At 45.7% G+C, this 26,815-nt stretch overlaps 1 protein-coding gene across 13 annotated transcripts in view; it reads left to right on the top strand.

The window, feature by feature from the left end:
• Positions 1–2,964: 2,964 nt before the first annotated feature.
• Positions 2,965–26,815, top strand: part of MARCHF10 (membrane associated ring-CH-type finger 10) — an 83,635-nt gene continuing 59,784 nt past the window's right edge. For 4 of the 13 annotated variants that reach the window (XM_040452022.1, XM_040452021.1, XM_040452024.1 and 1 more), the window contains exons 1-3: positions 2,973–3,236; positions 10,062–10,168; positions 20,368–20,487. In XM_040452022.1, the coding sequence (XP_040307956.1) occupies positions 3,149–3,236; positions 10,062–10,168; positions 20,368–20,487 (315 nt within the window). In that variant the 5' untranslated portion in view covers positions 2,973–3,148. Of the gene's footprint in view, positions 3,237–3,406; positions 3,429–4,507; positions 4,598–8,260; positions 8,445–10,061; positions 10,169–20,367; positions 20,488–26,815 lie in introns of those variants that run through there. The other 9 variants (XM_040452028.1, XM_040452031.1, XR_005783718.1 and 6 more) reach the window with 7 other exon arrangements.

The raw sequence follows: 26,815 nt of genomic DNA, 5'->3' as shown, positions 1-26,815 counted from the left end.
CCTCTCTTGTTTAATCTGCACAGCAATGTTTTATTTTATATGGATGTTGAAGTGGAAGGAGGAAAATCTGGGTCTAATGTATACTAAGGTGCTTTTCTTACTAGTAGGCAAAATCAGGAGCTGAGAATGGGAAGCCCTACTGTTGAGCCCTGGTCTGCTACTTACCACGCGTCCTCCAGCATGTCCCTTCTCTCCAACTTTCGCGCCTGGCTTTCACTTCCTCCCTCTGTTAGTCATTACTAGTTACTGATTATCATTAATCATTATGATTATTTTTATTTGAAGGGGGTCCTTGCTTCAACAGAACAAGGTCTACATCTATAATTTCACTTATAGTTTTGATTCGTGTGTCTGAAAGATTGAAAGGCAGAGGCCCCTGGGTGGCTCAGTTGGTTAAGCATTCAACTCTTGATTGTGGCTCAGGTCATGATCTCACGGTTCACGAGTTCGAGCCCCTTATAGGGCTCTGCGCTGACAGTGCAGAGCCTGCTTGGGATTCTCTCTTTTCCCCTCCCTCTGCCTCTCCCTCACACCCTCACTCTCTGTCTCTCTCAAAATAAACAAATAAACTTTAAATTTTCTTTTTTTTGAACATTTATTTATTTTTGGGACAGAGAGACAGAGCATGAACGGGGGAGGGGCAGAGAGAGAGGGAGGCACAGAATCGGAAACAGGCTCCAGGCTCTGAGCCATCAGCCCAGAGCCCGACGCGGGGCTCGAACTCACGGACCGCGAGATCGTGACCTGGCTGAAGTCGGACGCTTAACCGACTGCGCCACCCAGGCACCCCAAATAAACTTTAAAAAACAAACAAAAAAGATTGAAAGGCAAATTCGGGACAACATGAATGGACCTAGAGGGTGTTATGCTAAGTAAAGTAAGTCAGATTGAGAAAGACAAATACCATATGATTTCACTCATACGTAGAATCTAAACAAACAAACAAACAGCAGAATCAGACCTAGTATATACAGAGAACAAACTGGTTGCCAGAGGGGAGGGGATGGGCAAAATGGGTAAAGAGGAGGGGGAGATACAGGCTTTCAGGTATGGAATGAATAAGTAATGGGAATAAAAGGCACAACATAAGGAATATAGTCAATGATATTGTAAGAGCGTTGCATGGTGACAGATGGTAGCTATACTTGTGGTGAGCAAACCATTATGTATAAACTTGTCGAATCACTATGTTGTACACCTGAAACTAATGTAACATTGTGTGTCAACTATACTTGAATTAAAAAAAAAACAATTTTTAAAAAGATTCAAATGTAAAACCCATGGGGAGAGGTCTTAGGTTAGTACTTATCAGTCAATGCTTTAATTCGCAGTTAATGCTTTGATAAGGATTACTTGATAGCCAGCTGAGAACAAGAACAGAACGTGGGTTGAGCTACCGTGGATGGAAAGGTACTCGTGAATGCTGAAGGACCAATGCAGGTTAGATGACAAAATGCCCCCCAAAAAGGTTTTACCCAAGTACATATTATCTGGAGTCTGCCCGGCTCAGGATATGCCTTAGAGGTTGGCGCGAAGGCAGCGAGTAATGTTCCGGGTGTGATATGCAGTCTGTTCTGCCTGAAGTATGAATGAAGTGCTGACAGAGGAGAACCAAGAAAGCAAGCCCTGGGGGAGGGTATAGGGAAAGCCATAGTCAAGAGTTTGGACTTCATTCCACAGTCAGTGAGGAATCTCAGAGAGCTGCTTAACAAGGGCACCACACCATGAGACCTAAGCTGCTTATGGAATAAGGGAAATGGGGGGGGGGGGGGGGTAGGGTAAGGAAGACAGGGGCTCAAGATGTGGGCAGGAGGCCCTTACAATAATCCAGTTATGAAGTCCTGGAGGTCCAAACTAGGATGGTGGTGATGAGAATAGAAGGAAGAGGGGAGCCTGGGTGGCTCAGTCAGTTAAACAGCTGACTTCAGCTCAGGTCATGATCTCACGGTTCATGGGTTCAAGCCCCGTGTGGGCTCTGCACTGTCTGCCCAGAGCCTGGCGCCTGCTCTTGATTCCGTGTCTCTCTCTCTTTCTGCCCCTCCCCCACTCGTGCTCGCTCTCTCTCTCTCAAAAATAAATGAACATTAACATTAACAAATTTTAAAAAGAATATTAGGAATGGTGCCATGCTGCAGGAGATATAGATGCCGACTGGATTTGGGGGTTTGCTGAGAAGACACCCCAAGCCACAGACACCTAGGGACGCTGGGCACTGACAAAAAGTCCAAGAATTTCTAGTCTCCTTTCTCCCCGTTCTCCACCCAATCAAAACTGCCCTAACTTGACATCAGTTGGCAAGTTATTGAGTGCCTACGCATGCAAAATAAATGTAAGAGTCATCTTTGCATACCCCAAGCCACGGACAGAAATAAACCTGGCAGAGAGAAGGTGAGGCTAGCACCGCTTTCCGGTCCTTCTTTCCAAATCTGTGGGCACTAGTCTAAAGCTCTAAAAACCTCCTTCCTTGGGAAAGGCAGCCAAGATTACTGATAACCAGGAGATGACTGGGGTCTGGTCTCCCTTCTACCACTGGCGGGGTGCCCCTCTTAATCATCTACTTCTGCTTACGTTGAAGCAGGTATTTCCGAGATCCCCCAAACTCCCTCAAACTCCAGGGCTGCCCTATCTTTCCTCTACCCGTACATTGTCTTTCATATTACTTCATTCAGTTAAAAACATTTTCCCCTTTCGTTTTCTAACCACGTTCTTTATAAAGCCCAGCACCGACACAGGGCAGAAGTGATGGCCTCAGTATCTGGGCCTGGGCTCGGGCATCAAGACAAAGCCAACCGGCCTCCTCCTTCGGCATGTCTTCTCCGCCCGCCGCCATCACCGCTAGGCCTTCCCGACCGCATCCCGTTCCCACGGCAACCGCGGGGCGCGCGTCGGGGCTCTGGACCGCAGGGCCGCGGCCCCCGCCCCGCCCCCTCCCCCCCACGTTCGCGCGCGCAGGGCGAGGAGGTCGCGTTGCCAAGGGAACGGGAGGACGCTAGGCAGCCGCCCCCGCCGCCTCCGCCCCTAGAAAGCCGGGCCGCCGCTGCGGAAAGCTGTCCCCGGGGAGGAGGAGGAGGAAGAGGGGCAGGGTAGAGGGAGGGGAGACGAGACAGGAGGGGGAAGAGGAGCACCGAGACGGCCCCCCGCGTGATTGATGGGCGGCTCCTCCGCCCTGGACCGGCCCGCCTGCCCCGCCCCTCGGCCCCTTCAGCCCTCGCAGTGGGGAAGGACTGACGCGCCAGGTAACGGCCTGCCCGCCCCGGCCGCGCGCGCCCCCCGCGCCCCCCCCCCCCCCCGGTCCTCCTCCGACGCGTGGGGAGGAGAAGGGGGACAACCTAGCCTTTCGACTCCTGCCATTCTGGAGGGAAATCGGGCCGAGGCCTGGAGGCCTGGCCGCTCCCTGTCCCCCGTGCTTTCCTGCCTCAAAGGGACAGGTGCGGGGGCGGGGTGGGTGGGTGGGGGTGGGCTCTGTGGTCACGTATATTCGCACTCTGGCAGCCGCCCCGCAGCTGCAAAACTTCCCCGCAGGCTCCTCTGGTCTGCAAGCCCAGGGTATGCCCGCCCATCTCTGCCACGATGTCACAATAAAATGAAGAGTCACCGCCAAAGAGCTTTTCTTATGAGCCCCTTACACACACCCCCAACCCAGCCCTTGAGCTCTTAAACCAAATTGGCTGGGAGAGTCCGATTATCCGCGCACCCCCCACCCCCCATCCATCTCATTTCCTCCACTTTCCCTTGGGCCACAGCAGTCTCTCAGTAGCGGGGTGTTAGGAAAATTGGCCCCAGATCACTCATCTTTGTTGCTTATATTCAAGTCATTTTTATAAGATTTTAAAACTCTTAAGATTTTTTTTTTTAAAGCCGAGACTTAAAGGAATCCTGTAATCTTTGTCATTACAAATTAATTTAAAGGAGAACTAAGTTCTGAAGTCTTTCTTCCAAGCACCCACTTGTGGAAAAGGGGGACTTTAGAAACCTGATTGTCAGGTATTCATATAGCCATTTAGATTTTGGTTCAAAGGAAGCTTCAGCCTAAAGAGGGGCTTACATTTACATTTTTCTTGATTGCTGAACCAAGAAAATATTCACTTTAATACTTCTAAAAGACCATATTAGAAACTTCTAATAAGAAAAGAGTGAAATAGCTTGATGTCATTAAAAAGAGCTCCCTTCAATTCTTTGGACAAGTGTGGTCACTGAGCAGGACAGTATGTATGATATTTTAGAGAACTGAAATATATTCTGCAATCAGAGTCTGTTCTCCTTAGTCAGGGAAACTTGGTTTGAATTCATCACAATCTTACACTAGAGAGGAATACATATGTCACAAAGTTCTTAGAATATTCCTCATTGAAATTTCACAGATATGTAGAATTTTGAGGCCAAGAAGAAGCACTCCCTCTTCCTTTCAGCAAAGCAGGGCTCATCTCCCTTCCCCACATCCCTCCTACACCCTTCTCTCCTTCTCCCTCTCCCAATTTAATATGGCTTCTTATGTTGATTTTTAAAGCACAAGTTTGGCCCAATCTATTGTCACCAGAGACTTAAAACAGAAGTGTGCTGACCATGAGTGGATTTTAAATTGAGAAGCAGTTCAAAGGTGAGAAATGGGAAAGAATACAGGGTGCTATTTTAGAAACATGTGCCTTGCCCACATTTTATTATCACCCCCCCAACACACACACACACACACACACACACACACACACACTCTCTCTCTCTCTCTCTCTCTCTCTCTCTCTCTCTCTATCTCCCTGTCTGTATTTGCTGAGGAAAAATTTGGGGGCTTCAAATGGCCATCTGGTTGAGAGGCCCACTAAACTGAGATCTGCAAATTAAGCATGATCTCACGTGAACTTACTTCCATGCAGTTATTTCTGTTTCTTGTTCATCCTGGGCAGTTTTCGAACCTGCAGTACAGTATGAAATTCAAGTGATACTTCAGAAAGGTGGAAAGTGTTTACCTGTTTACTTAAACTGTGGTGATCTCCTAATAATGGGTTTGCCTAGTGCCTATGGTATTTGTTTACTCTCAGAGAGTACTGGGGTATTTAAATAAGAAAGCACTTGTGGCACGATGATGCTTCTAAATATACATTTTATAGTAAAGTACAGTAATAGAGAGTTTATGGGAGGATAAAGAGACTTTTGTAGGTAATTTCAAAGTCCTTTATTTGGTAGGTGTTTGTGAAGTCAGAGGTAACCTAACAAGTAGTTCAAATAGTGTTATTTCCTACCTAGTTAGACAAAGTTTTGCCTCTTGACTCAGGAGCCTCTTTAAAATAACACCACATTAAAGCCAGACTCTATTAGCTAGTTTTTCTATGTGAACTTTGTAACCAAAATGTATCATCCAAGTGGACTCTGGGATGTGCCCCTTTAGTGACCATTAACATATTTTCATTATGAATCCTTATGTTGTCTGCCTGATTAATATTCAGACAGGCTTCTCTTTCCAACAGTAGCAGCAAGGGTTCATCTTTCTGCCTGTTTTAACACCATTGTTTTCTGAAAAGAGTGGGAACATAACTTCATTCTGCAGGTACAAATTCATAGGAAAAGTTGAAAGTGATCTTTTAAAGTGCAGTTCCATAAATGACTACTAAACTGGTCAGAGGCAAACTTTAGGTTTTGTGTGTAGTCTGTGGAACTATCTGTTGGATTATAGTTTCAGGTTCGGACCCTCAAAGACCAACTTTCTGTACTAGAGAGACAGTAACTCTGCAGGAAGCAGCACAAGTTGCTAGATGATATTGCTCAGAGCTAGGTGATAAACCTGGTGAGATTTCACAATGACCAGTCCAGACATGGAGTCACCACGAGTCAGGGGCAACCTGATTTTGCCACTATCTACACAACTGAAAAAAAAATGGAGAGGGGAAGGAAAGGTTCAGAATGCAGAGACACCTGAGGGTAGGGATGTTGTCTATCTTATCCTACTGTTTTCCCCAGAACCTACAGCAGCACCTGTCACATGGTAATTATTTAAAAATGTGTGTAGGAAAGAACAACAAAGCTGGAGACATGGTGCTTCCTGATTTCAAACAATATTACCAAGCTATAATAATAAAATAGTATGATATTGGCATAAAAGCAGATACGTAGATCAGTGGAACAGAATAGAGAGCCTCAGAAAACTCATGCATATGTGGTCAATTAACTTATGACAAAGGAGCCAAAAATTTGCAATTGGGACAGAACAGTCTCTTCAATAAATGGTGCAGGGAAGACTGGATGGGCACATGGAAAAGAATGAAACTGGACTATATTACGCTGTATGCACAAATTAACTCAAAATGGATTAAATCATTGAACCTAAGACCTGAAACCATAATACTCCATAGGTGGTAAGCTCCTTGACCTCAGTCTTGGCAAGATTTTTTCGGATTTGCTACCAAAGGCATCAAAGACAACAAAAGCGGGGCACCTGGCTGGCTCAGTCAGAAGAGCATGCGACTCTTGATCTCCAGGTCATGCGTTTGAGTCCCGTGTTGGGTGTAGAGATTACTTAAATAAATAAACTTGAAAAAAAAAAGGCAACAAAAGCAAATACCAGCAAGTGGGATTCCACCAAACTAAAAAGCTTCTACACAGCAGAGGAAACTATCATCAAAATGAAAAAGCAGTCTACTGAATGAGAGAAAATATTTGAAAATCATATATCTGATAAAAGGTTAATATCCAAAATACATAAAGAATGTATACAACTCAATGGCAAAACAAAAACAAAAACAAACCTGATTCTTCAATGGGCAGAAGATTCGAATAGACTTTTTTTTTTTTCCCAAAGAAGACATACATGTGGCCAACAGGTACATGAAATGTGTTCAACATCACTCATGATGAGAGAAATGCATATAAAACCACAATGAGATATCAGCTCCCCCTTGTTAGAATGGCTAGTATCAAAAAAGATAAGAAATAAAGGTTGGTGAGGATGTGGAGAAAAGGGAGTCCCTGTGCACTGTTGATGGGAATGTAAAATGGTACAGCCACTATGGAAAACAGTATGGAGGTTCCTCAAAAAAACCCTAAAAATAAGAACTACCATATGATCCAGAAATTCCACTTCTGGGTATTTATCCAAAATACTAACTAACTCCATGTTAGGCCATCTAGGCCATGGAGGCCAACTAGGTATCTACTGATGGACAAATAGATAAATGGGAGATATATTATATGATATATAATTATATATATATATATATATTAGATTAGAGAGAGAGAGAGAGAGAGACAAAGACAAATACTGTATAACCTCAAATGGATTAAAAAAAGAAAACAACAAAACTCATAGGCAGAGAGAACATCCAGAGAACAGACTGGCAGTTTCCAGAAGCAGGAGGTGGGGAGGGTGGGCAAAATGGGTGAAGAGAGTCCAAATGCACAAACTTCCAGTTATGAAATAAATAAGTACTGAGGATGTGACATACAGCATGGTGACTGTAATTAATAATACTGTATATTTGGGGTTACTGGGGTTACTGGGTGGCTCAGACAATTGAGCATCCGACTTTGGCTTAGGTTGTGACCTCACGGTTCATGAGTTCGAGCCCCACATCTTGCTCGCTGCTGTCAGCTCAGAGCCGGCTTCGGATCCTCTGTCCCCCTCTCTCTGTTGCTTCCTCGCTCTCTCTCTCTCTCTCTCTCTCTCTGTCTCAAAAATAATAAACATTGAAAATAAAATAATACTGTATATTTGAAAGTTGCTAAGAGGATAGATCCTAAAAGTTCTCATCACGAGAGGAAAACCATTTTAACTCTGTGTGGGTGATGGATGTTAACTAGACTTATCAAATCAGAATGTTGTATGCGAGAAATGAATGTTATATGTCAATTAAAAAACAAATACCTAGAGAAACCAAGAGAGCACTTCTCTGGCCAATCAGCAGGAGGTGCGGGACCTTAGATGACCATACTGCTGAGGTCTAGCAGGCTCGTTATGAACGGCGGCGTTTAATAACCTTGTGGACTTAAATATTTTGGCCATAAATTTAGGCCACGCCAATCTGAGCCAAAGCCCTTGGAAGCACTGGCGCTCCTTCCTTACCTCTCAGGCGCGGTTCCCTGCAATCTGTCTTCAGCCCCGCCGCTCTCTCGGCTAAGTGCTCTCACCAAGGTTATAAATAACCTGCTCTTCCCAGAATCTCTGAAACTGCACCCACCTGGTTTTCCTCCTGCTTCTCTGGCTCCTTTGCAGTTTCTCCATGTTCTTAAGTTGGAGCGTTCCTCAGAACCCCGTCTCGGGGTCTCCTCTTTGCAGCACACCTGCTGCCTTCGACTTCGGTTGTCCCCCAAAAGCCAGTGGTGCCCAGACCTTCACTTCTCCAGCCAGCTCCAGGGCCACGCGTCTGACGGCTTGCTTGGCATCTCCATGTTGTTTATCTGCCCCTCCTCCAGAATCGTCTGAGGGGACCTTCTCCCTGACCAGCCAGCTGCTGGAGCCGGTAACCTGGGCGGCTTCCTCCACGTTCCCTCTCCTGCACCATCCATATAATCACCAGCCCTGAGTAGCCCTCCAACCCATCGTGGTTAGCACGGGGGCCCTGCTGTGAGACCCTCTGGGTTCAAATCCCAACTCCACCATTTAGTAGCTCTGTAACCTTAAGCAAGTGACTTACTCCCGCTGGGCCCCGGTTTCCTGGTCAGCAAAAGAGAAATGTGATGCTTGCCGCAAGCATGGGCCGGAAGATGGAATGAGTTCACGTGTGGAAATGTTTAGAACAGTGCCTGGCACTTCAGCAGGCTCAGTAAATAGCACCTATGGCCTCCTCCTCCTCCTCCTGTCCCCTGTTGCTACCCAAGTGTGGTCACCATCTTGTCTGGATTATTGTAATATATTCCCAGTGGTCTTTCGACTTCCATTTTTACTCCACCCCTCACCCCCATTCATTCTCCATACTAGATCTGGAGGGGCCTTTTAAAATGCAGATCTAACCATTTACTCCCCAGGTTGGATCCTTCCAGTGGCGTTGTGTGGCCCTTCCAGTCATAACCTTCCGCACTCCAAGTGAACTGGTTCCTGCCTACCCTGCAGCCCTTCTGTTGCCGTCCTCCCCTCTCTCTGCTCCAGCTGCACTGGCCCACCTGTTCCTCAACCTCACTGCTGCCCCCAAAGCTCCTGCACCTGCTGTCCTTTCTGTTCAGCGTCTTGCCTGGCTCACTCCTTAGCAAGCCCAGCGTCATCTCCTAAGGGAACCCTTGCCCCCTAGATCATGTGATGCCCTCCCCATAATAACCATCTCCCATAGAAGCCCACATTTCCGGGGCGGCTGGGTGGCTCAGTCAGTTAAGCGTCTGACTTCTGCTCAGGTCATGATCCGGTGGTCCGTGAGTTCAAGCCCCGTGTCGGGCTCTGTGCTGACAGCTCAGAGCCTGGAGCTTCAGATTCTGTGTCTCCCTCTCTCTCTGACCCTCCCCCCGTTCATGCTCTGTCTCTCTCTGTCTCAAAAATAAATAAATGTTAAAAAAAAAAAAAAAAGCCTACATTTCCACTCCATAGTGCTTATCACAATCAATGTTCCCTTGTCAGTGCTCAAAGGCTTAAGATTTGAACCCAGAGGGTCTCACAAGGCAAAGGCAAAGGGCACGTTCCTCTGGCCAACTGCTCTATCCCAGTGCCCAGCCTAGTGCCTTAGCTGGAGTAGGGACACAACAATTGTTGATTGAGTGAATTTAAATTACCAAGGGCTCGTAACTTCAGTCATTGCTAATTTAGCTAGGTTTTCTTTTCTTTTCTTTTCTTTTTTTTTTTTTTTTGTCAAGTTGTAAAACTTCTCCTGAAGCAGGTGTCTGTCTATCTAACCCTCTCTGCATAACCAGGACAGGATCACTGAAGCCAGCTGATGAACGTGGCTGCATTATTTATGCCGGGAATAGGAGGGCTGTAAGGGCATCAACACCAATACAAAGAGTCTTTGCAGGCTGAAAGGGGCATCTGTGGCTTTCAAACAATGGAAATTGGATTTGTAAGAGAATAAAAGCAGTTATACTACGATAAATCCAAATATGGCAAAGCAACAAAGAATTGTGCCACAGCACATTCATTTATCTTGTATATGCAGGTTGGGGATTAAGGATCATGTTGCACGAAGCAAGGGACAGGCAGAAGTTCGTGAGTGATGTTCAGTATCTGCGGGACATGCAGCACAAAGCGGACTCTGAATATCAGGTAAGTGTAGAAAACTAGAACTATCCTCCCCCTCCGCCTACAGCTTTATGAGAGAATTCAGGGTGCAGTATCAGTGTTTGATCAGCAGTAATCGTTTCGTAAAATCCAAAACCCATCACGTCCTAGATGTGTGACCATGGAAAGCCACTGAACCTCTCTGTGCTTCCTCATCTTTAAAATGGAGTTAATGGGGCGCCCAGGGGGCTCAGTCATTTGGGCGTCCGACTTCAGCTCAGGTCACGATCTCGCAGTTCGTGAGTTCGAGTCCCGCGGCAGGCTCTGTGCTGACGGCTCAGAGCCCCGAGCCTGCTTCGGATTCTGTGTCTCCCTCTCTCTCTGCCCCTCCCCTGCTCATGCTCTGTCTCTCTCTCAAAACTAAATAAACATTAACTTAAATGGGGCTAATAATAGTACCTACTTCAGGGTGCCTGGGTAGCTCGGTCGGTTAAGCATCTGATTCTCAGGTTTCGGCTCAGGACATGATCTCACAATTTCGTGAGTTCGAGCCCCATGTCAGGCTCTACATCGTTGGTGCAGAGCCTGCTTGGGATTCTCTCTCTCCCTCTATCTCTGCCCCTCCCCTGCTCACACTGTCCCTGTCTCTCTCCAAATAAATAAATAAACTCAAAAAATTAAAAAAAAAATCGTACCTACTTCATAATATTGTCATGAAAATAAAATAATACTGAAAAAGTATTTAGCACAGAGCTTGGCTCACAAACCTTTGATAAACAAATGACATTTGATAAAACAGCTATCAAGAAAAAAACCATTAAAGAGTTAACTGGATCGACGCACCATTTATAAAATAATATGGCCTTCCACTGTCATCCCACCAGAAAAAAGGTGTTAGCACATTCTCCAACAAGCTAACTATTCGTCACCCTAGTTACAGTGTTTACATGCAAAAACAAACCAGACAGGGAGCCTGAGGAGTCATGATGTAATTACCCAGAGCTGGCATAGGACAAGCTTGCCAGACTGGGTGTGGGATTCTGGGAGCAGTTAGAAAGTGTCGCTCAGCCGGATGGCCAGAGGTCAACCCTCGCCAATCAAGGAGGCATGTCCTCAGCCTCAGCCGAGGATTGAAAAGTGCTCCTTCCCTTAGGAAAACACAGAACTGTCGTTATCAGATTTTTCTCCTTCTTAGCAATGTCAAATATAACCAAACCTCCTGGGTCACCAAGGGAACCAGACCTATCTTAGTAACCTGATTTCACCTGTATAACACAGCTTAGCTTTGGGATTGGAAACAAAGTCAGCAATTTCCTCCCACAACTTGCCAACCCACCTACAAGACTGTAAAATTGACGGAATTTCTGCACAATGAATAAGAACATAAATATCTGAACTGGTCACACTGGGAATCCATCTACTTTTCACCAGGATGCCTCTGCCACCTGACCCTCCTTTGGAAATACGTGTTTGAAATTGTCTCCAGAATAGGCATGTAAGAAAATCCATCATTATTTGATGGTCTGTGCTTAAGAAAATCACACAAATGTGTGGCTTAAAGTCACCATGGTCGTATTTTTCTAATCTCATTGAGCCTTCAACACTGTCCTTTAACAATACTTCTTAAGTACCTACTATGTCCTAAATGAAGTCCCCTCTCTCCCAGAGTTCTTATTCTGGGATTGAAACAAACACTACACACAAGGAAATAAATATGTAAGATAGTTTCAATTACTGATATATATAAGGAAGCAAATAAACAGAAGTTTTGGGTGGTAACATTTGGCCATGGAGGTAAAAGATGGGAAAGAGTCAGCCAGAGCACCCTGAGTAGCAGGAAGGCAAGTGCAAAGGCTCTGAGGCAGGAACTAACCTGGAGCCCTGGAAGAAACAAAAGAAGGCCGGAGTAGCTGAAACACCTTGACCAAGGGAGAATGTGGCACATGACAAGGTAGGAGAGGTAAAAAGGGCCAGATGATGCCTGAATCTCTCAGGACAAAGCTTGGTGTTAGGAGTCTATACTTATCTCACTGAGAATTATTGGATGATTTTAAGCAGCGGAGTGGTATGATCTGATTTACGGGGAGGTGGGGGGTGGTGGTGGTATTTATTTATTTATTTTTGAGAGAGAGCGTGCATGAGCTAGGGAAGGGCAGAGAGAGGGAGAGAGAGAGAGGATCCAAAGCAGGCTCTGTGCTCAGAGCGCAGAGCCTGATGTGGGCCTCAAACTCAGAAACCATGAGATGATGACCTGAACAGAAGTCAGATGCTTAGCCGACTGAGCCACCCAGGCGCCCCTGATTTACAGCTTTTGCAGATCACTCTGGCTGCTGTGTGGGGAAAGGACCTAAAGGGGCTAGGGAAGCAGCAGAAAAACTTAGTAAGGAAACCCTGGTAGAAATTTAGGAGAGAAATTATGGCGGCTTGGACCCAGAGGGTAGGAGTGGAGGCGGTGAGATGTGGCCCAACCCAGGAAACAGAAGCAGAAGAGACATCTTGCTGATAGATGGAGAGGCGGAGTGGGGGAGAGAAAGGAGTGAAGGTTGACTCACATCAACATGTTTACTTGTCCATCAGCTTCCTCTGTTATCGTCCATTTTAAACTTTTCTCCTTTTTTTTTTTTTGGACCTCCCATCCCCACACTTTCAACAAAGAACTTCCCTTCCTGTTTTACACACACAGGAAACAAAGCAAGACCATCAGGTGGGAAGCCACGGCACTCCTCCCCTTCCATTCCAGGCTACGCATCCATCCAGCCCCTCAAGTCCCGAGGGTGAAGTGACACTCTCCCTGCCAGTGCCTGGCCCGAGTTCTTGGTCCACACCCCGCTGTGCCCAGCCCCTCTCCATCCAGGCACTTCTCATCTGTATCATGGACATTTCCTTCCTCTAATTGGCTCAGCCTACAAACACGTTCAAGTCCCTCCTGTCCTCAGAACAAAAGAACAAAGCTGCCTGAGGACCCTGTGTCCTTCTCTGGCCACAGCCCAAGATGTCCCCAGACAGCTACATTTCTATCACCTCCCCCCTCCCCTCCCTGGCTCCCCATTCATTCCTAACCCATTGTGGCCTGGCTGTCACCTCCCCTCCCCTGAAACTGTTCTCTCACTAAGGTCAGTAGCCAAATCCAGCAGACGCCTTTTTAGGCTTTGTTTTCTAAAGTTTTATCTACATTTGACACTATTACTCTTTTCTTCTCAAAACATTACTCCTTTGCCTTTCTGACATCACACTCTTCTGATTTTCCTTCTGTTCCTGTCACAGTCTTCTCTCTGCCCCTCAAATGCTAATTCCCCCAGGTTTCCATCAGCCCAGTTTTCTTCTAATTCACACGGTCCCTGTGACCCATCTCATCCCTCCTGTGTTTTTAACCACCACTCCTAGACTAACGACTTGAAATCCCGAGTCTTCCCCCAAAGTGTCGACATCACGTGCACGCCTGCTTGCTGGGCATTTGCAGCTGGATGTTGCAGAGGGATGCCAGCCTGTTCCACCCCCTGCCATCCTCCTCTGCGTTCCCTCCCTGACGACAGAGACCTAAGCCTGCCCGACTCCCCTCTCTTCCTCACCACCCACACCCCACCAGTTACCAAGTCCTGCCACCATTTCCCAAATGCTCGTGAACTTGTGCCTTCCTTCCCATGCCATTGCTGCCATTCTGGTTCCCACCGCCACTGTCTGTCTCCAGGATTGTTCCATTGTCCTTATTACTGGTCTCCTTGCCTCCAACCTTGGCATCTTTCAGATTGCTTTTTTGAAGTGGATCTAAAATGTGAATTTGACTATGCAGTTGGAATGCATGCAGCTCTTGAGTTATTTCCCCTCACTTAAAGGCAGGCCCAAGACCCAAGAACCACAGCAAGACCAGCCTAAACCTTAACCACGTCTCCGACCTCCTCTCCTCCCTTCTTTACTCTCTTGACAAGGGTGGTGAGGACTGCAGTTTGAATTTAGAACTAAACGGAATGTCTGTACTCCCACCACACCCTTCTTTAAAAAAAAAGAAAAAAACAACAACTTTAGGGGCACCTGGGTGGCTCAGTCAGTTAAGCATCCGAACTTCAGCTCAGGTCATGATCTCATAGTTTGTGAGTTCAAGCCCTACATCAGGCTCTGCACTGAGAGGGCAGCGCCTGCTTCGGATCTTCTGTCTCATGTTTCTCTGCCCCTTCCCCACTCCTGCTCTGTCTCTCAAAAATAAACATTAAAAAAATTACAAAAAACAACTTTATTGAGGTATAATTTACATATCATAAAATTCATCTGTTTTAAGTGTGTAATTTCATAACATTTACCAAAGTTGCACCCATCACCATCATCCAGTTTTAGAACATTTCCATCACTCCCAATACCAAAACAACCTTTCCTAACTCTTTCACACTGCTTATGAAACAGTATTGAAATTGTCTTTTGTGTGACTTCCTCTCAATCCGGACCACAGCCTCTTAAGGGCAGTGATGGAGTCTTACTTTTCTACATCGAACTGAATGCCCTGTCATTGATGTGAGTCAGCATTACCCAACTTGACCACCAACTCTGTTTATCAGACTTAGATTCAGCTGACTTGTAACTATTCCTCAAGGCCAAGTCCACCCCCATTGAGCATTTTCAAAACCACTCACCACAAGGTCTGCAGAAAATAATTATGGTTGTCTTTACTATGTTCTGAGTCTTGTTGAATGAAGTATGTAGCAACCCAGCAAAACTACTTTGAAGGGAACAGTAATAAGTTATTTGTATTATTTAGTCTATCCCTTGTCTTGTTCCAGAAAGGATTTAAACTAGGGGTTTAAGAATCTGTTACGTGACCTTACTAACCCCTCAATAACTTGGTCCATATATGACTTGTGTATATCTAGATAATTGACCAAGGTAGACTTTGCATTAGGTCAGTATTGAAATCCTGGGTCATCAATGAGCTTGGCCGGTTACTTGTGGCCCAAGAAATCCCAGCTCTCGCTCCTAGCACAGCAACCTGCTTGGACACCCGTGAGTCCCATTTCAGGGTGTACAAATAGCATAAGACCTAATAACTAGATATGACTCCTAAATCATACATTTGCCACAGATTCCTTCCTGCGCTTCACTTGCCTTTAATGAACTGGCTCAAATTGAAGCCCTTGGAAACCTGTATGCACTATTCCTGCTACATCCTAAAATATGCGAAGGCTTGGTACGCACCAAATTAGCAGTGCCTTTGCAGGTCTGTCTGCTGGCAACAGGAGAGGTGGGTTAAACCCACCCTGAGTTATTTTGATGCTACTCCTTTCAGTGGTTGGGTGAGGCCCTTTTGAAAAAAAAAAAGAGGAAATAAACATCTATTTGGCATATTACATGCTATTTCGGAATCTGGTAACTAGTACATAATTATATGCCATCTCAGGATCTGGCTCTTATTTCTTCAAGGGTGCTCATGCTGCATAGGCTTTTTTTTTGGTCAAACGTATTTATGTAACTTAAGGCAGAATTTAGCCATTAATGTCTACTGAAAGCTGGAGAGAAAGATTACACTTGGCATTTCAGAATGTTATTCGGTAATCTATCAAATGTGTTCAGATGGGTTTCATTTCCCGTCATTTATTCATCCTGATTTTTCACGTACCAGGCAAACAACTCAACATGACGATATAAACTTGTTCAAAGACGTGCTAGGTGACTATACCAGGTAGCAGGGGCTCGGGAACCATCGACTCAGGGGGTTGAAGGAGTAGAGATAATTCAGCTTCCTCTCCCATAGGAGCCAGGTGGGTTCCCTGCTCTGCTCACCTCTGGGGTACATGCTTCTATACTCTTCACAGACAGAACAGGAAAAGAAACTCATTTGAGGGGAATAGCATGTCAAATTATTTTTACACCTTTGTTTTTTTAACCTCTTAAAACTAATGAGCTTGAACAATGCCCCCCAATGATAATTAAATCCCAAAATGTTGGATCATAAGAACAACAAAAACGTACCCACTGAAGCAGGGACAACTCCCACGTTTTAAAATGCTTGGAGATTTCAAGCAACATAACCTTGACAGGGGCCACCACCTGCTCAAGAGGCAGAGATGTGCTGTGGGGCGGGGGGGGGGGGGGTGGTTCACACCAGAACCCAGTGAGTCCGGGAAGTGTTCCTGGGGTATGTGGCTTCTTAAGGCACCAGGAGCTTGGATGGTGACTAGGAGGGACTGATTGAGAAACTGAGGACCCCTGTAGGTTCCGAAAGCTGTTAACACTTGGAGCGCCTGAGTGGTTCAGCAGGTTACACGATCAATCGACTCTTGATTTTGGCTCAGATCATGATCTCACCCTTCATGAGTTTGAGTCCTGCATCATAGGGCTCTGCGCTGTGCTGTGCTATGCGAACAGAGCCTGCTTGGGATTTGCTCTCTCCCCTCTCTCTGCTCCTCCCCTGCTCATGCTTGTGCTCTCTCTCTCTTAAAATAAATAAACTTAGAAAGTGAGAGAGAGAGAGAGATGGAGGGAGGAAGGAAGGAAGATAGGAAAGAAAGAAAGAAAGAAAGAAAGAAAGAAAGAAAGAAAGAAAGAAAGAAAGAAAGAAAAAGAAAGAAAAGAGAAAAGAGAAAAGAAAAAAGAAAAACAAAGGAGGGAGAAAGGAAAGGAAAGGAAAGGAAAGGAAAGGAAAGGAAAGGAAAGGAAAGGAAAGGAAAGGAAGGAATCTGTAACACTGAAGAAAAATCAGTTTCCAAGGCAGCCTGACTGACTGAGAGCAGGACTTTCTCAGTTGTCTGGCGGGGGAACTGCGGGCTCAGGAGACAGACCTCTGCTCCCAGAGCACAAAAACAAGGATGAACCTCAGGCCCAGACAGAAAGATCCTTTCTTCTTCCCTGACCAGAATCAGAGTCACATGATTTGGCAAAGGCTGACTTTAGAAATAGAAGTAAACCAAGAAATGGGATCAGAAACAACAATTAAAGCCTAATGATGCTAATGATGGCGGTGATGAGTGTCTTTCACTGAACACTCCCCATGAGCCAGTCACTCTGCTGAGCGTCCTGCCAACGGGGCCCCAGGCTCTCCAGCAGTCTGGCGGCAGAGGGCATCTCCCTCGTACAGATGAGGGAAACAAGAATCAATGGAGGTAGTCAGCCTGCCCAAGGTCACGTTGGAGAAAGTGGCAGAGTGCGGGTCTGTCGTGTTTACCCGTATTGAGTTACCGTGAGTCACAGAAACCACGTCATGCCCCACAGGCACATGTGCACATTCTGTGTTCTGCCCCCACAGTGGTAGCTTGTGCTCTGTGCGTGCCTGCAGTCACAGGGATGGGCTGGGGGGTGGGGGTTGGCGGGCCCCCGCCCGCCCCGGGGATGGGCGGGGGGGGGGGGGGCTGCTACACCAGAGGAGGAGGGGAGGAGGAAGCCGCCCATCCCAAGGAGGAAATGAGGAGTTACCTGAAGCCTTCCATTTTAAGACTGCCCTCAGCCAGTTCTGTCACATGAACAGAAACTTATTTATAGCAATCTAGCTCCAGACATGTGGAACTCTGAAAGGGGAATATTTTTAAAGTTCCAGAGGAAGGGGAGCCCCTGGTGATCATTACAAATCAATTCAACCTCTGCATCCTGCATCCTAAGGTTTCACACTCTGCTCTTGTCGCTCCAGGACCCCCAAAGAGGAAGCAACTCCAGCATCAACAACAACAACAACAACAAAAATCATTCACATTACAAATAACAAGAAAACCAGGGGCGCCTGGGGGTTCATTGGTTAAGCATCCAACTTCAGCTCAGGTCATGATCTCACAGTTTATGAGTTCAAGCCCCGCATCGGGCTTTCTGCTGCTGTCAGTGCAGAACCTGGAGCCTGCTTCGGAGTCTGTGTCTCCCTCTCTGTCTGCCCCTCCCCTGCTCACACACACTCTCTCTCTCTCCCTCAAAAATAAATAAACATTTAAAAAAGACGAAAAAAAAAGCAAGTAACAAGAAAACCAGGCCCTGGAGGACGAGGTGGCAGTTATGGCCAGGTTCTTGCTATTTCTAGGACTGGAAGTCTAGACTTGCCTCTCTGTCCTGGTGTCCCTTCAACTCTGCAAAGCTGTAACTTTGAGAGGAGTAATGCTTGATTTACACAGAAAGACTGCTTGGCTTTATCAAGATAAAAATGAGGAAGGACCTACCCTGATGCTGGTTTGTTCTCTTGCTCCTCTGTGAGAGGAGGCATAAGGAACCAGAGGGAGAAAAAAAAATTTTTTTTTTTTTACATTGCAAACCATTCTACTCCTCCTCCCCCTTTGGTAAAGAAATATTTAAGTTGCATGCATTCTTGGAGAGAATTTTCAAAAAACACTCAACCCACAAGAATTCTGTTCATCCCACAAAATCTGCTTTGGTCCTGCGTGCATTTGCTAACACCGTCCTGCACTTTTAGCCTATCAGCATTTGCCTCTTGCGCCTTTAATCCCAGTCGGTTAGGATAACACAGACATCTGCCGCTCCAGGAAACAACAGTGGCAGCCAGGACTCCTCCCAAACGAGCTCCAATCTGAAGTCATTGTAAAAGGAATGGAAAAGAGGAGGCCCATATTTACTTGAACGTCATTGAACTCTCTGGCTAACTCTCTTTAGGTTTACCTTGGTTTATTTTATTACTTGGTGTTTGTTTCACTTATTTATTATAGTTACTGTCCAGTATTCTGGGGGTTTTCTTGCTTCAATTATTGATGAAAACAAACACTGCCCACGATTTATTAAAATGGCTTGCTATCTAGATAGCATAGTTTTGAAAATAAGGTTAACAGTGAGACAGGGGGGAAAGTAAAGCGGCAACCATTTTGGAGTGCTCTCCCTTCCCCAATAAGGCAGGGTGGAACAGTACCCTTCTCCTGGGAATCCAGGATTCCACTTGCTGCAAGTATCACCTGGCCAGCAGTGCGTGAGCCACCCGCCCCCCCCACCGCCCCAACCCCCAGGCCAGTGCCTCACCAGCAATTGTTGTGGGGCACAATGTAAACCAACTTGCTGTTCCCAGTTCCAAGTGGTAACTGTTTTGTTAATATCAGGTCATTTCTATTTTTAACCATGTAGCATATTAGGCTTTCCCAGTGGTGTCAAATTCTGGCATGTCCTTCCACATCAAAGAAGGAGATGCATTTTCTAACAAAGGGGGAAAATGCGGAAGGAATCTTTCCTTTCTTAACCCAGCCAGGAAAGGGAGATGTCAGGCCCCGTTTAGAAACAGTATTGTTGGGTCCTTACGTTGCGTTTCTTTACCATGACAGGGGATAACTTGGCTCTAGCAGAGCAAAGGTGAATCTGGGCACTGGATCTACAGAAAGGCTCCAAGAAGTTTTCCTATTTTAAACTATTTAAAATATCACCGGAAACCCCCATATAGCACATGATTTCTTGGGGTTTGTTCAGTCCTGATACTGGAGAAGAAATCTTTTGGTACTAGATTTTTCTCTTAATTTCGTTTTTTGAAAATGGAATTTTTTTGGGTGGTTATTTTGTTTTTATTATTTTGCATTCAGGGACTGATATTTCCCCCTGAAACAATAATGCAATTGAGCTAACATGCAGTGCTAGACGCTGAGGGGATTCAAAAGGTAAGAGGTGGTCCTTACCCTGAGGGGTCCTCACTGATCAGCAGGAGACACGGGCTCAAAACAAAGCAACTAAATACAACAGTAAAAACGAAAATTGTGTAATTCCAGCTGCTTTTGTATAAAGGAGCAATTAATTCGGCCTGGGGAAGAAGAGCTTGGCAAGGCGAGAGATGTCTCTTGAGCCGGATCTTAGTAGATCCACAGATTTGCCTGCCGTGCTGTGAACACCCCTGTGAAAGGCATTCAAAGTGGAGGAAGGGCAGGTGCGAAAGCTCTCAGGTAGGAAGGGTCTGATCCCATAACTGGGAGTGATCCAGGGGGACAGAGAGCCATGCTGGAATGAGCAGAGCTTTGAAGAGAATGAAGACAGAAGGGAATTGAATGCTGCCTTTCAGGTACTTCCTGCCTTAAGGAAGCAATTGTTGGGGACACACTTGTCAAAACGCCTCTTAGTGTGTTTGTCATTGTAACTTATTAAAGCAGAGACGACTATTTTTGACCTGGCATTTTGGGGCAAAGGGAAGAGAGTCGTGATGCCTGGCTGAGTGTCTTGACACTTGGTAAATGTGCTGATGAGCCCTTGAAGCTGGACATTGTGTATTTCATGTTCCTCACGATAGGAATTAAGCAAAAAGTCATGAAAGTTTGTCGCAGACCTAAGCCAAAGATACTTTTTAAAAAAATTGTATTCTGCAGGCTTGTCTGAGACGACAGGAATACAGAAGAGACCCAAATGAGAAGAAACAAGATCAATTTGGGGGGCAACAGACAAATTTGGAGAGACCCCGGTTTTCAACTGGGTCATCTTCCAAACAGGTACTTAGAAATCTAGGAGATACCCTCCTGCTGCCGTGTGTGTGTGTGTGTGTGTGTGTGTGTGTGTGTGTGTATACACGTGCGTGCACATGCATACGTCACTTAGGAAAAAGCCAACTCCAAAAGGAGGTACTGGAGAATCCTGAAAGTCAGGGTGGTCAGTCAGTTGGACGTCTGACTTCAGCTCAGGTCGTGATCTCACGGGTCGTGAGTTTGAGCCCCACGTCGGGCTCTTTGCTGTCAGCACGGAGCCTGCTTTAGATCCTCTGTCTCCCTCTCTCTCTGCCCCTCCCCTGCTCAGGTTCATGCACACCCTCTCTCTCATAAATAAAGCAAACAAGCAAACAAAGAAACAAATCCTACAGTTCAGAGCAGGGAGATACAGGGGCAGGAGATCCCATCCTGGATGCTGCCTGGGGCTGCTCCTCTGCTGTGTGACTGTCCCCCTTCACCCAGGTTGGGCCTCGTTCTTCTTTCCTGATGGATCCCATGGTGATGGTCTCTGAGATACCATCCAAATCAGAAATGCTACAACTCTTCCACTTCAAGAGTTGAGGCACTGGGCTTTCTAAAGCACAGCATCATCTCTCCATCTACACGCCTGCACCTGTGTCTATCTGATCGGTCCATATAACCACAGCCATACATAGATATGGGTACGAAGATATATCTTATTTGTGTATGGACTTATAGTCTAACTCATTGCATTGCTTAGTCTGGTCTTTCAAATACAGTTAAAATGTAGTAATAACTGCATCGTGTAATGACTAGAAATTGCTCAAATATTTCTGTCTGGATGATAATAAAAAAGGATAAGATCCAAATAATAGTGATAAGACAATGACAATACTAGTCACCGTCATTACCATCATCTGAGTGGTGGCAGTGTTCCAGCACTGTGCCAAATGTTTTATACATATTAGCTTATTTAATTCTCATAAATCTCTGTATATTTACCTCCCCTCACAGATGAGAAACTGAGCCTCAGAAAAGACCAGAAAATTGACCTAAGACACCATAGCCAGTGTGTGGTAGAGTCAGAGTTCCTTTCCAGGGAGCCCAGCCCCGGGGAAGGTGCTCTGAACCACTGAACGATACGATCATATTTCATGTTTAAGATCTTATCCGAGTAAGAATTTTACTTATCCTATGTAAGCACCAAACACCACAAGCTGCATTCAACACCCATTTGTTAGCATGGCGAATTGATTTAAGATGAGCCAGATGCCTTTTATGAATTCTTATTTAATATTTTATGCCTGCAATATACTCTAGAGGATGGACTCTCGCTTTCTGTCAGCGGTGTGGATCCCTGAGATAGATCCTGGACACCTGATATCAATCGATTTGTTGGGATTTCTTTTTAATCTAGGAGGTTCACACTGCAGTTATTTAATGTTCGAAGGATCCCTCAGAAACATCAGCGATTGATGTATATGGGTGTAGATGTATCCCTGGGTGAGATCTATACTCCCTATTAAGGAACGTTAAATCACACAATCAGATATTCCACCTAGAGTCTAAAGGTGAAAGAGACTATCTTCTAACATTGGCAGCATCGAGAAGAACACATCGCCTGGATCGCTCCCTGTTAGTCGAAGACTAAATATAATGCCTGCTGCTGATTGAACTTAGGGAGTGAGATTAATCCAAAAATTAAATCTAGTTTGGCTCGAACAGCACACTTCTAGCATTAAGATAAATTCTCACATTTTTTGCACTTAGAAACAAAACTCAAGGACTGATAAGAAAAAAGCCAATTTAAGTCGAACGGTAGCATGTAGCAATCTTCCTAGATTGGTAAAGAAATGGGCAGCTGGGTTCTTCTATTTTCACGCAAAGATTCACATGCATAGCCGTGGCCATTTTGTATGGCAATACTCACACATTTGGGACATTCTAGGACTAGAAGTTTTATGCTCCTCTCCATAAACTTTGTTTAGGGGACAGGCTGGTGACAGATTTCTGTAGTTTTCTTCTTTATGCTATAAAAATTATTCATTCTTTAAATCATCATGGCAAAATGCTCAGACCACATCTAAAAAAGGATATGGTTGTACATATAAAAGTAATTATGAAATAAGAACAAAAATATGTGCTAAAACGCAAAAAGCTGGCAATTTCTAAAGTGTAAGAACAGGATTTTTCATGTTGCACTATGCCACGGTACCTCAACCTGCCAGAAACCCCAAAACAACATTACTTAAATAATCTCAGATTTATTTTCCAGGTAATGATATCCCAAGGGTTTGGGCCTTGATTGTACAAGTGCCTCCAAGGTCACATCTTCTGTGTCAAGAAGAGTGACGAAATCAGAAGTTTCCCCAATGAAATTCACCTCTGCTTTCCTCTCTGTATTACAGATATTCTTTGGGGGATACTGGAGAATTTCCCCCCAGATACAAAAGCACAGGAAGGGCAGGGGGAGCAAGAATGTCCCTGAAAGCATCACTCAACAGCCATATGACTTGTGTGCGCCTAGTGTTGACCCCACCCCCCGCTCAATCCTTCCACTTTTGCTTGGTACAAGTGAAGCCAGAGATCCCTTATGAGACAAACCGTATCCAGAACTCTTCAACCCCCAGGATCATGGGTTGGTTTGGAGAGCTCTCCTCCCAGGTTTGGACCCCCACCCAAATTTCTATGAAAACCTGGCTGTTCCTCAGCCTTCATAGTCTGGGCCTGCCCTGCTATATTTTGAATCCTGAGGGGATACAGAACTTATCAAACCTCTTTATCAAACCTCAGTGCCAGGGAGGATGAGGATCCCAGGGGATCCCTGAGGATGGGATCCTCAGGTCCCAGAGGAGGGTATAAGAACATGGGCACCTCCCAAAGGAGAACCCAGGCCAGATTAGTCCCAGTTTCCAGAGCTCGGTGTATTGAATGTCACATCAGACAATTAGAGTTGCAAAAGATCATTGGTCGATGAGAAAAGACCAGGAGAAAGATACGTGTCCATGAGCAGACGTAAACCTAACCTAGCCCTCCTCCCTAGGTAAACATTCCCCTAAGTAATTCCCTTTTAGAGACTCCTGTGGCTGAAAACTCCAAGGAACGCTTTGCCTCTGATCTGTGAAGGGAAGTTCATTCTGAGCGGGTGGTAGGGAAGTGGACTGCTTAAGCCATGGGAAGTTTTCCACCACACGGTCAATAGGTGAAGTGCACCACCACCCGTATTTTGACACTGGTATTGCAACTTCTGTCACTCGTTCCTTCCTTGCCCCGATCTCAGATTGTCACAGTTCTGATGAACCTGGAATAAGTGAGACATTTATCGTCAAGTAACAGATCCAGTATCAAGCCATCGTTTCCAGACACCTGCCTGGCAGGGGGCAGATCTCCCAACGCGGTGGCCCCACCATTCCGCACAAGCGCCTCACCACGACCAGTGCCTTGGGCAGAGGTTGTCTTACGTCTAAATCCAAGATAAAGCAGTAACCACCCAGCTCGTGCTGAGATGTTCTTTAAAGTGGTACCTCCTAAATACATTTAAGTTAATGGTGTGGCATAGAAAGAACACTTATCATCAAGGGCCATCTCTGTCCCTCATTACAGTGTGAATTCAGACAAAGCACTTGTAAGCACTTCAGTTTCCCATCACGGAGGTACTTATTATTAATGCTTATCTTGTGGGATCAATGCAAGAACAAGTGAGACTCTTGCGTTCATACTAACATTTGATTACATTATAAATTGCCTTGGTGTCCGGCTGTTCTTACAAATGGTGCTCCAGTAGGTATTGGGTTCTGAGACTTCTAGAATACCTTCTTTTGCCTCAGCCCAATCCCAGGCCACATTACTAAAAGCCAACCTTATGTGGCAACTTAATTTTAGATCCTTCTCAAAGTTACATGCAACCTTGTTAACGAATCAGATTAGAATAAAAAGGGAAATACATAAGAGCTCCACAAAGTCATCAACTAGGAGTTGGATGAGCAGTAGACTAAAAACAAAGCAGTCTCTCAATATGAACAGGAAACAGTGTCCCCAGGAGAGCTGCTGGCCTAGAGGAGGACACATCGCCTGGATCATTCCCTGCTGTGATTGACAGGATATGTTGCCTTCTCAAACCTTTACAGAAAAGAAACAGGAGCCCTGATTTCCCCATAGAAAATGATGAAAATGAGGGGCGTCTGGGTGGCTCAGTCGGTTGAGCGTGTGACTTCGGCTCAGGTCATGGTCTCACAGTTCATGGGTTTGAGCCCTGCGCTGGGCTCTGTGCTGACAGTTCAGAGCCTGGAGCCTGCTATGGATTCTGTGTCTCCCTCTCTCTCTGCCCCTCCTCTGCTCACGCTCTGTCTCTCTCAAAAAGAAACATTAAAAAAAAAAAAAAATCTTTTTTTTTCCAAAGAAAGAAAATGATGAAAATGATAAGCCCATGACTTTGCAGGCAGCAACCTTCTGTGAAAAGGGACATCATGAGCATTTCTCATCTATCCTTGCTGGTCCAAATGCACATACCTCAAGGACTTAGGACAGATCGTCACTGCATTTACTTTGCCGGCAACGAAGGCGGAGACCACCCAGCTCTCGGTTTTTCAAGAGTACTGTTTGCTTTGCTAATAGGAACAAGATTATTGTCCTTTACCATCAGCAACCAGCAACTAAATATTTAGATTCCAGGTCACAAGGACCCAACGTTATGTTGGAAAGAGGCAGTAAACCTGATAACAGTAGCAAATGGCTCTTCCCCAGGCCTGGTTCGGTGGGATGTTGACCAGTGAGATCACCCGAACCTCCCAGAAAGCACGGTACTCTCAAGTGTGAAGGCAACTACCCAACATAAACATCTTAATTGTTTTTTCCATAATGATCCACACAAACTTTGGAGGTTAAAATGAAAAAGAAAGCCTCTTCAAGTAACCTGCAGTGGCTTAAAAAGTCAGAATGTCCATCCATACGTGAGGGCGGCGAAAGTCTAGAAATGTGTCGTCCAATAAGGTGGCCACTAGCCATGTGTGGCCAGTTACCTTTAACTTTAAATTAATCAAAAGAAAAATTTTATATTCAGTTCCTTAGACGCACCAGCCAACATTTCACATGCTCAGTAGCCACATGTATCCCGTGGTTGCCATATTGGACCACGCAGATATAGGACATTTCCACCACTGCCGAAAGTTCTATGTGACAGCGCTGCTCCAGATTGTGGTCAAGTTCAAAAAAACAAAACAAGACAAGAGCCCATGGGCCAGAAAGTATAATCCACAATACGGTGCTTTACATACTGTGGCTCTTTGCAAATGTTAGCTCTCTGAGGACAGTGCAGCTGTCCGAGAAGGCTGGCTCAATTTGCATTTTGTGTTTTCTGTGACCTCGCTATATTTGCATGCCTCTTTTCATTACCTTCTTATTCAGCCTACCCTGCCTGTGAAACCTTCAGCTTCTCCTCTTTCAAACAGCTCTTGGGGAAGTTATTCTCCCATTAATCTGTCAGTGTCAACCCACCAACACCCTTACCGGTGTCATGAAAGCAGCCAGGGCTTAGCACATGGCATAAGCGTTCCATGACTCATCCTTCTCGTTTTTCTGACTTCTGCTGGTCCGTTGTCGGATTCCTTGAGGGTCGGGCCTCCCTTCTTTCTGGCTCCAGGCCGGTGTGCGGCTGAGGCAGGTCGCACACGCACACACGGGTTCTAACTGCCAGCAGGCCCCACCCTGGGAGGCTAGGAGTCACCATTAGCACCTGGTGCGCTGTTTGTCCTAGCCACCCTCTCGACTGTAGCTCAGATTCCGCACCCTCAAGGTGCACCTGAGCAATAACGTGGCCCTGCACACATCTCAAGCTCCAAATGTACGTCATGGAGAGAGAATGTGCGGCTCACAGTTTGACAAGCGCAGATCTGCGAGAATTCTCATCTGAGTTTGTTTTCCATTTTAGCTGTTGATCTTTTCCCCATGGCGTGTCCCACAAGCACCTCGGACTCAAGATGCTGACTGCGTCATCTGGTTCCCTCAAAACGGTCCCTCTTCCTGAATTAATTTCTGCCCAAGCCAGAATTCCAGAAATTATCTTGGGTTCCTTCTGCTGCTATTTCTCACACTTCACAGTAATCACACACCAAAGCCAGATCATCTTGTCTCCTTTCTCGGGAATCTGTCCATCAACACTCCCCTCTGCTGGGCCATCTTTTTTTTTTTTTTTTTTTTTTTGCCTGGAAATTGTCAGAGTCATTTCCTTGGACATTTTGCCCTCACCTCACCCTTTCCAGCCAGTCTTCCAGACGGTACTAAGAGTGATCCGGATCCGTCTGGATCGTGTCACTCCTCTGTTGAAAATTCTTTAGTGGATCCCCACAGATCAAGTTCAAACACGTTAGCAAGGTAC

The sequence above is a fragment of the Herpailurus yagouaroundi genome, unplaced genomic scaffold (assembly GCF_014898765.1).
Source record: "Herpailurus yagouaroundi ecotype Mexico unplaced genomic scaffold, PumYag 206, whole genome shotgun sequence".
Lineage (NCBI taxonomy): Eukaryota > Metazoa > Chordata > Mammalia > Carnivora > Felidae > Herpailurus > Herpailurus yagouaroundi.
This window is presented reverse-complemented; position numbering and strand designations above follow the sequence as displayed.